The following is a 10,373-nucleotide window of genomic DNA, read 5'->3' on the forward strand; positions in this document are numbered from 1 at the left end:
ATATTTGATATTTAGCATTTGTGGCGAAACTATTAGTGAAACCGAGGTTAGTGGAGGCTGGAGAAGAGATTTCTGTCTGTAGCATCAACTTAATTTGCGTTATTTTCTGGTTTTACTAAACTATAATCACACTTTTTAAACGAAGAGCAAATGAATCCACAATGTTTGCTGTATTATCATTTCATTTATTAAATTATTTTAATGTAATTTTTCATAATTTTAATGTGTCAGTTATGGTTCTGTTAAAATAAATTCAGCCTTAGAAACTGAACTTTTCATATAAAACTGTTATTTTTCAAATCATTGAATATAGACAAAAATAAAACACATTTTTTTGTAATCCAAGCGGATATTTTGAAGAGGAGCTCAGGATTGGATTTCTTCAGTCCCATGTTTTGTTATACAAGACAAAAAAGCAAATAAATAAATAAATAAATTATTATTTTACTAAATAGCCAAAATTTCCAAGGTTGAAACTGGAAATCGGACCAACTTACATGAAGTGTATATTTAAGTTTTCATTGTATATTTTTCTTTTAAATTTGTAATTTTTAAGTCTATAAATTACTGGAAACTTTCCCAAATTGTAATTAGTTAACATTAAAGGTGACCTACGACTTTACTCTTGTCTTGACTTTTATATAAACTCGTTTTTTTTTATATAGATAAATCAATCCATCAACTATTAGTATCAATATTTCTGCCTCTGGCTTCAACATAAAGAAAATTAAATAAAAATTGTGCTTTGATTTCACAGATGACGACTCTTCCAGTAAAAGTGAGTATTGATTTATTGATTTCATTCAACAGACTCTATATATAGAAAACTTGTAACCCAGTAATATAATCAGGTTTCTTCATGTTTACCTGTGTGAACAGTGATAAAATATCTTTATTATGAGTTTATTTCTGTTCTCTGTTTGTGTTTTCAGCTGTTTCAGAATCATCTGAGGAACTAAGTCAGTTTAAACTTCATGCATTTTAGTACTTAATGCTGTTAAGATCCACAAAGTTAAATGTTTTATTTTCCTCTTTCAGCTGCTTCAGACGAGGACAGCGACCCGAAGGACGACTCCCAGGGTAAGAAAGTAAAGATTTAGATATTTATGTCTGCAAATGTGCTTCGGTGTCTGTTTATCAATGAAAACAAAAACAGTTTGAACATTTTGAGTATTTCTACTTCAAATTATTTTATCTGGTCTTAACTGTTTTTTTTTTTTACTTTTTATTTTTCAAGTTGTTGCTGATAACCCTGAAATTTCTGAGGAGAAATCTGCAGGTGAGATGTTTATTTAATTTAAACAGTTTTAAACAGCTGGCCTGTCACAATAAAAGTTTTTGCTAGATGATAAATTGTCCAGGAAATTATTGCGATAGACGATAATATTGTTTTGAGATCATTCTGAAGTAATATAACGATAACAGCACAATTCAAAATGATCAATAAACTTTGAATTTTAGTGAACATTTAACACTGGAACTGGCAGACATTTTAAATATACAAAATAAGAGAAACGACAAATAAAATTAATTATGAAGTCTCTGCAAACAAAACCGGAAAGTTGAGACTAAAACATTAGACTGAGTGAAAACTTTATACATCATGCAAATGGAAATTATTGATTTTATTTTAATTTATAATGTGACTATTTGATTGATTTGTTCAGACAGGCTTAGCTTTACCTTGTCTTTATATTCTAATTATTATTTTGACTCTCCGGGACCCTCATCATAAGTGGATGCAGAAAATAGATGGATGAATACTTTGAATGCTTTTATTTTGAAGGTGATCCCGATGAAGACTCTGATGATGTGGCTGCAGGTCAGACTCATTTTTTTCAATTGAAAACATTTGATATTTAAGTTGATGTTCTGATCGTTGCCACATCTGCAAACCTTCGTTTTTCTGAAATGTTCCTCATTTTTTCTCCGTCAGATTTGTTTGAAGAGCTCGAAGGCGACGTGTCGGAGGAAAACTCAGAAAGTAAGATTAAAATGATAATTTAGTCTTTCATACAGATTTATGTCGTATTTTCACTTATTTTAAACCTTTTTTTCTTCTAGCTACTTCTAAACCCAAAAGTGGCGAAATATCAGAGGATGAAATTCAAAGTAAAGATTATAGTTACTTAATTTGTACTTCTTGTTGTTTTTAATTTTGTTATTTTGCATCTTAAATCTTGTTTTCTTTATTTCTGTTGTTTCTGAAGACAAAGACATCAAGTCTGACGAAAAAGCTGAAGGTGAGATTTTTCACATTTCACATTAGTTTCTTTAGATTTTACTAGTTACATTTACTCAATTACGTCTGTAACGATTTTGAAAAACAACTACACTGTACTTTGAGTAATTTTGTTATGAAGTATTTATACTCTAACTTGTGCAAAATGTCTGGATTTTCTTCCCACTGAATTTTTGTTTTAACCATCAAATCACTATAAACAGACAAACACCTGCAGTTTATGTTAAAGTTTCATAAATATGGAAAGAAAAAGTTTTTGAAAAAGTTTTGTTATTTTTGTTACTTATATGACTTATTGTCAATGTCCATAAAATACCAAAAAATCTGCTTAATTTTACATTTTGGTCTGATTATGTAATTTTTAAATATGAAGTAATTTGACTTTTTACCAAATACTTCTTTACTCTTACTTGAATCATTTCTTTTATTGCTACTTTTTACTTTAACTTGAGTAAAAATGTGCTTAAGTTTTCTTTCTTGAGTTTTATGTACTTTATCCACCTCAGAATCTAATTTCAATTACATTTAAAAAAACAACAACATATTATCCAGAAATATGTCATCAGATCATTGCAATCCAGTCAGGTTAAATTAAGTCACATAGAGTTTATTTCAGTTGGTAAAAACGTATTTATTTAGCAGAACTCAGCCAGTTCCTTCCTACATGTGGCGACAGTGGAGAGGAAAAACTCTGTTAGCTTAAAGAAACCTTGACCAGAACTAGATCCAGAAGAAAAAACATTGAATAAGCACAGAAACTCAAAATAAAGACCCTGTCGTTTGCTCCAAGTTGGAAAAACAGTGAAGGATCTGCAGCATTTTCTGTTTTGCCTTCTTTTATCTGGGACCTTTGACTTTTTTAAATCCTTCCTTTTTTTTTTTTTTTTAAGTTAATTTTGAAGTGAGCAACGTTCAGATGCCAGAGGACAGCACTGGTGGTGAGATTCAGAACCAGTTTATTCCATTCAAATAGTTTAATGAGGTTTTACTTTATAATCTTTTCTTTCTTCCAGCTGCTTCTGATCCGATCACAGCGTCAGACGAGGACAGTGAAGGTCAGGTTCTGGTTCAAATTCAGAATAAAACGGCCGACTGCACAAAAATACATAAAATGACCTCTTATAATATTGACTATTTTGGGAAACTATTTTATTTGGTTTAAGGACATAAGTTGGGGATTTCCAACAGGAAGCTTTTTTTATTTCTTACCTTCCTCATCCTGTATGTAGAGACGAGAAAAACAATGTTCCCCGTACAACTTTGACTATCAACGTCTGTTAATTAAAAAGGGAAATTAAATGTTGCTGTTCACATATTAATTCACAATTTTTCAGTGAGTTTTTGTACGAAGTGATAGCGGCAGAAATATTTCCTGTAGCAGTTTGTATTGCAGCACATTTGAAGAAGCACTGACTGAAGACACCTTTTCTAAGACTTGGCCTTAATTTTCTTGATTTCATGTAAGATGTTTTGTTTTCTGTAAACTGAACAACCAAGTGGGCAGAAATAAAAACAAAATTATTAACATATTTATATTTAATTTCACAGAAACTGACAGCGCTGAAAAAATTGAAGGTAACCAAATTTTAGTCTATTAATAATTTAAATATTTTTAGTTTATTAATAATTTCCAACAAACTGAAATACGCAGCAGGAATGTTGCTGTGAAAACCTTTAAATCCTTTTTTAAATTTTGGGTCTGATTTTTAGCTGCATTAAATTCGTGTTTTTGTTTCTGCAGACGTAAATGATGATTCGGCCCCTGAAACTGATCCAACCTCCGGTAAATATTCATTATTCTGTTTAATCAAATCAAACATGACTCCCATGTTTTCTTTAAATATTCTGCTCTATTTGTTGACTTCTAAATAGATTGTGAATATAAAATAAATGATAGTTTTTACTTCTGCTGTTGTTACGCAACATAAACGTGGGATTGATCTGGATAATGAATCTGTGGTCTCCTCCTTGTTCAACTCGTTTGTCTGCATAAGTAGCTGCTCTGTCGGTAAATCTTTAGTTTTCTTCCTCCTTCCTCTTGCATTCCTTCAGAGCCATTCTAATCTGAAACAAGACAAGGAGACAAAAGTTTCTCAAAACTAAGGAAAACACCTGCAGACGTTTTACGGAAACGATTTTCTCTTTTAGTATTTAAAATGTTGGCTGCTGAAGTCGGAGGAGATGCAATAAGCAGCACAAAGCCTTCAGTGGTTTTTGGTTTTCTCCTGATTTGTAGGTATAGAAATAAGAAAATAACTTGTTTTAAAAAAAAAAAGCTTAGCATGTTAAGTTTTGTAAGATATTATCTTTCAGAGAACATTTCTCATCACATCTTCTACTGAGTCGTGTTTCTTAACTTATCAACTAAAACTGTGGAACAGTTTCTAATATTTGGTGCAGCATGTTTTGCTTTTTATCGAATTGAACTGATAAAAATGCAGCTGTTAAAAGATTTCACATAGATCATTTTGTTCCTCGTCATTAACTATAAAAACCATCACAGCTGCAAGACAAAGTTTACTATTCGAAAACAATAACAAAGTTATGAACCGATGTGCTACTTTGCACATCTTCATGAATGTTTATTCAATTATTTACACTAGTTTTATGCACTTATTGTTATTGATTTTGAAATATTGTTCTGTCTTCATCCCCTTTTTGAAGACAAATTAATAAATGATGTTTTATGATTCACATTTTTAAAAAGACTTTGGTACGTTTAGTGTTACTAAAGCGGCAGACTTTGTGTCTAATCCCGTATTAACTCATGCTAGCATTTAAATTCAGCACCAACACAGAAACAAAGGTTGAAAATGTTGCTGTACTCTCCTCAGCCTTCCTGTTAGCTGCTGAAAATCTCACTCTCTTGATCTCTAAAAATACCTGATAACTTACTTTCAACAGATTTTCGGCCCCTTAGTTAGCGCGCGGCTAGTGTTTCTCATTGGAAAAATCTTCTGTGAAGTTGAAAATCAGGTGATTTCTGTAAATTAGATTTTTTTTTTAAACTGAACTTCTGCATTACTATATATATCTAATATATCCTCTCTGATTATTATTTCCCTTAGATGTGGAAAAGGACGAGTTTGAAGAAGAGCTTAATGGTGAAGTGGGCGGTAAGTCGATGTTATAAACATCTAAATTAAAGCAACAGTAAAGAAACATGTAGAAACATGTTAAAACCAGCCGCTGGCATCATTAATATAGTTTCTGCTACAACTTAGATCTGGAGAAGCAAAACCAAGGATTTATTAACAAATAAATATGTATTTTTTTCCAGGTGAAACCACTGATTCTAAAGGTAAGTGTGTGATCATTTCTAATAAAAGAGAGGCGTTAAAACACCAGATAAGTCGGACGGTTTTCAACATTATTTTAGTCGTTTCTCCATTTAATGCCAATAATTTGACCTTTTTTAAACTGACATGTTTCACATCGACAGGATGTAACCAGCAGATACTCATGGGAGTAAATTACTTGCTAAGCCAGAATTTAATCAGACTTTTGTATCTATTTGTTTGGTTTAATTCCAGGTGGCGACTAATTAAAATGATTATTTCATGACTTTATCATCCATCCATTTTCTTGCACCCTTGTCCCTTAATGGGGTCGGGAGGGTTGCTGGTGCCTCTCCAGCTAACGTTTCGGGCGAGAGGCGGGGTACAAACTGGACAGGTCACCAGTCTGTTGTAGGGCAACACAGAGACACACAACCATGCACACACACACCTAAGGGCACACCTAGGAGCAATTTGGAGAGGCCAATTAACCTGACAGTCATGTTTTTGGACTGTGGGAGGAAACCGGAGTACCCAGAGAAAACCCACGCATGCACAGGGAGAACATGCAAACTTTATGCAGAAAGACCGGGGCCGGGAATCGAACCCAGAACCTTCTTGCTGCAAGGCAACAGCTCTACCAACTGCGCCACTGTGCAGCCATATGACTTTATCATAGTAATTGCATAATGCTGAATAAAACATTGAGCAAAAACTATCAGTGTTTGTTAATTTTTCATCATTATTCACATGAGCTGGTTTGTACAGAACAGGATTAGATCTACTGGAAAAAAATAAAAAAAATAATAATCTGACTTTAATTCAAATCTGAATTCTGAGATTAAAGTCAGAATTATTTTTAGTATTATTTTATTTTTATTTATTCATTTTTTCAGTGGCCTTAATCCTTTTCCTCGGTTTCGGACTGATCCACTCAAAAGTCATCAACTGGATAAAAATGTTTTTGTTTCGAATTATTATCTAAAAACTTCACTATTTCTATAATTACTTGTTCTTTATTTTCTACATTATATAATTTTCCTTTTTGATCACAATTAAAAACCTGTCATTTATTATTACTAGACATGACATAAGTCATATCTGATAAATCGATTCATTTTTTAAAGTCAGGATCTCATCAAAAGTTGTTTTATTCTTAATGCAAATTACAAATCTAAGCTGACACCAAAGTTTTGATCTTTTTCTACTTTTTAAACGTTTAAACTGTAAGTGTTGCGTTAATGTAACTGTTTTTTCTCTCCAGATGAGGATGAACTGAGTGACGACGCTGATCTGACTGACAGTGGTAAATATCCAGTTTAATGAATTAACTGTAATTTACCAGGTTGTAAAATAATCTACACTGCAAAAACACACAATCTCAAGTATTTTATGACCAGTTTCTAGTCCAAATGTCTTAGTTTAGTTTTAATTCAAGTGCACTAACTTAATAGAGATATAGAAACTTGTTTTAAGTAAATAATTTATTGATTTTGATTAAAAAAGGCAGATTATTTCACTTATAATGTGGGGAAATTGTATTGTTATAAATAAATTCATCTGCCAATGAAAATAGTAGTTTTTAAAATCAATATTAAGGGATTATTGACTCAAAACAAGTTTATATCTTTCTCATAAGTTACTTTTAAGTTAATGTCTTATTTCAAGTGGAATAAGATATTTGCACTACAAACTAGACTAAAAATAGGTGGTAAGTTTTGGTGTTTTTGCAGTGTAAATAGGTGATATTTAATATTTTCCAGGCACATAGTACCATTTTATAGAACAATCAAGATATTTATAAAAAGTACTGTATTTATTAAATACAACTTAAAATAAATTTGACACCTTAAAATTGGGCCTCTGTCTCTTTAAGAAGCGCCTAATCTTTCTGATTTTCCGCCTCCAGGAAAGCCGTATTATTATCCTGTTTCCAACCATTTTGAGGAGCGTTGGACCCAGAAGTAGTTAGTTGAAAGCCTTAAATAACGACTGATTGTTAATTTGTGCTAAATCCACAGACACTCCAGTTGATGACGACAAGAAGGAATCAGACAAAGTCACTGACAAAGATCTGGGCACTGACAGCTTAGCTCATGAGGATGAGGAGGAGGCTGCAGACGTCACATCGAATGAGGAAGATGCACTGAAAGACGACGGCATCAACAAGAAAGAGGTCGCAGAGGTCGCCCAGGCGCTAGAAGAGGAGAAGGACCAAGACGACGGCGCGACCTCAGAAACCAAGGATGAAGATCAAACCGACAGCAAAGTTCTGAGCGACGATGAAACTGAGACGAACCAAACCAACAGCAAGGCGGAGAAAGACGAAGACGAGCTGGACATGCTCGAAGAAGAGATGTTTGAAGACGACTCACCGACTCAGGAGCCGGACGACCTGGCTCTAGACACGCCCGACTCCACCGAAGGTAAACGGCCAGCAGGTCAAAGTTCAGACCGAGAACGCAGCCTCCAATCCTACGTTTTAGCAGAATTTTGCATAATTTCAGACGACAGCAACTTAAAGCTGCAGTAACTCAAAAAAAGTCTGTAATATTTATTTTTTCCTTAATACTTTTGTTAAAGCATCCATCTGTAATAATCTTAGTTTAATGTTTATTTTTTTTAATATTCTGTGTGACCTCTAAAAGCATTTATTTTAGTTTAATTAAGAAATAAATTAAAAGTTTTCTGGCAGCTTAGAGAATTTTAGTGAACAAATAAAACCACGAATCACCTTTAAGCTTCTTTGATCAACCGATCATCTAAAACCTGAAAGAGAATAAAAAGACTTGAAGATGAACTTTCATCTTTCCTCAAAATATCTTATTCAGTGTTATTTTTGTGACACATTAAAAATAACTGACAATGGATATCAACATAAATCATCTTTTTATAATTTTAAATGAGTAAAAAATAAATGTTGTGCACCAAAAAGACAAACTTTAAGGAGGGAAACATGAAAGCAGTGCTTAAAGTCACGCAGAGTGTCGGAGAAGCAAACTATTTTAAAATAAAACATAAATCTTTGGCTCAATTAAACTGCCTTAAAATGTTTTCTGGGTTGTAAAATCTAGATTTCAGTGAATGCAGCTACACATTACAGTGTTATGACCAAAATGTACGTCTGCATTTGGATGTATAAAGATTTAATCGGATGTATAATTAGCAACAAAATGTCTCTTTTTCCAACCAAACGTTCAGCTGCGGAAAAGTTATCCAGTCTTATTGTTTTTATTTTGACTGTGACGACTTAACAATAATATTAAATACATTTGCAAAAAGTAAAACAAGGCGACGTTAAAGTGAACAGAGCAGTAATATTCATATTCACATAAACGTGGTTGTATTAAAATATACAGAAAAATTAATCTGCTGTAGGAAATACGCTAACTTAACTTAACAGACTTTAACACGATTAAAGTTAAATTACAAAGCAGCAGAGTTTGTAATAATTCAGTTATTTTTACTGGAAGAGAAAGAATGACATAAGAGATTGAATAAAAAATATGTATGTTATAGACATGCTTTCAAAATAAACCATTTAAATACAGAATTAATTAAAAGTTAAACAGTCCAGATGTGACATGTCAAGTTTTATCCTGTTGCAGCACAACCTTCTGACATGGACCGACTTGATGACTCCACTCCTGCAGGTAGATTTCCTTTGTTATAAGGCTCAATATCTGACTTAGTAACAGAGTTTGTCCTGTAATGCTGTAATATTATAAAAATAAACATTTTTATTGATGTTTTTCATGCTAACTAAAGTAAACTTCTGTTTTCCTCTAGCAGCTGGGAACCAGACGCCCAGTCTCTGAAGCGTGGAAGCTCTCTGAAGCCAGGTATGAATATAAAAATAAAAACATTTTTCATTGGTGTATAAAATGAGCCTCAATTCAAGAGGAAACGAAATATCAGAAACGCACAAAAATATTATTTTACATTACATTATTTTTGAGTTGCAAAAAGAAAATTCGATGGATTTGAATGGATTTTTTTCAGGCTAGGTATAAAGGAGTTTATCTGAACTTCCAGGTTTATGAACGGGTTTGCAATATGTTACAGCATAACTTCTGCTTTACCACAGTTTGTTGTTAAAAACTGGCTTCAGTTATTCTTAAAACGTCTCTAAAAAGTGAAAGTTTTTGCTTGATAACTGGGTAAATGAATGCTGTTGTTTCCCGACAGAACGCCGCTGTCTCCGGTGTCTCCATGGTGATTTACTGCTGCCATGACAACAACAAACTAACCTGCAACTAAACTCAGCCGTCTCTCTGTTTTGTGTCTTTTTGATTTGAGGCTGCTTTTGTTTTTCATGAAGCGATGTTAGAGAATATCTTCTTTCCGCTCTTTCTCCTCCTTGCTCTTCTCTGGGGTTTCTTTTAATTTTAGCTCATTTTCTCACCTGTCTGCAAAAATATTATCCCAGCTGCTGATCTTAGATCTGCTCTGTGGGTCTGATTTCACACATTGATGTGTACATACAGTCCATCGTTTACTTTACAAACATTAATGATTATTTTTTACAAGAAATTGACGAATGTCAAGTCCTTCACTGTACACAGAAATTGGCTAATAAAGTGTGAACTGTCAGAAACTGCCTGAATCTTTTCTGAGAATAAAAAGTCTGTTTTTCTTAATCATTTTTTGTGAATATAACTTAATTTCAAGTAATTTGTCTTTGATCACTTACTTATTTTTATACATCAGTGATATTTATCAATTTACAGAATAGGAATACCAAGACGGAGAAGAAGATAATTTTTGTCTCAATGTGTTTTTTTATTTGTTATTTTTGCATTAGACAAAATGCAAAATGTGATTTAAAGAGCGTAGATTCTTCTGAGCGATGC

General features: G+C 32.8%; 1 protein-coding gene across 3 annotated transcripts in view; it reads left to right on the forward strand.

Moving 5' to 3' along the window:
- stm (starmaker) overlaps nt 1-10,160 on the forward strand; it is a 30,391-nt gene extending 20,231 nt beyond the window's left edge. The window contains exons 13-31 of one of the 3 annotated variants that reach the window (XM_081612517.1): nt 758-778; nt 933-959; nt 1,039-1,080; nt 1,238-1,279; nt 1,787-1,822; nt 1,937-1,984; nt 2,065-2,112; nt 2,211-2,243; nt 3,133-3,180; nt 3,256-3,297; nt 3,791-3,817; nt 3,984-4,025; nt 5,311-5,358; nt 5,523-5,543; nt 6,785-6,826; nt 7,542-7,946; nt 9,129-9,173; nt 9,313-9,362; nt 9,709-10,160. In XM_081612517.1, the coding sequence (XP_081468643.1) occupies nt 758-778; nt 933-959; nt 1,039-1,080; nt 1,238-1,279; nt 1,787-1,822; nt 1,937-1,984; nt 2,065-2,112; nt 2,211-2,243; nt 3,133-3,180; nt 3,256-3,297; nt 3,791-3,817; nt 3,984-4,025; nt 5,311-5,358; nt 5,523-5,543; nt 6,785-6,826; nt 7,542-7,946; nt 9,129-9,173; nt 9,313-9,338 (1,043 nt within the window). In that variant the 3' untranslated portion in view covers nt 9,339-9,362; nt 9,709-10,160. Of the gene's footprint in view, nt 1-757; nt 779-932; nt 960-1,038; nt 1,081-1,237; nt 1,280-1,786; nt 1,823-1,936; nt 1,985-2,064; nt 2,113-2,210; nt 2,244-3,132; nt 3,181-3,255; nt 3,298-3,790; nt 3,818-3,983; nt 4,026-5,310; nt 5,359-5,522; nt 5,544-6,784; nt 6,827-7,541; nt 7,947-9,128; nt 9,174-9,309; nt 9,363-9,708 lie in introns of all 3 variants that reach the window. The other 2 variants (XM_081612516.1, XM_081612518.1) reach the window with 2 other exon arrangements.
- The last annotated feature ends 213 nt before the right edge of the window (nt 10,161-10,373 follow it).

Source organism: Poecilia reticulata, chromosome 11 (genome assembly GCF_904066995.2).
Source record: "Poecilia reticulata chromosome 11, P_reticulata-male-v2, whole genome shotgun sequence".
In the NCBI taxonomy this organism is placed as follows: Eukaryota; Metazoa; Chordata; class Actinopteri; order Cyprinodontiformes; family Poeciliidae; genus Poecilia; species Poecilia reticulata.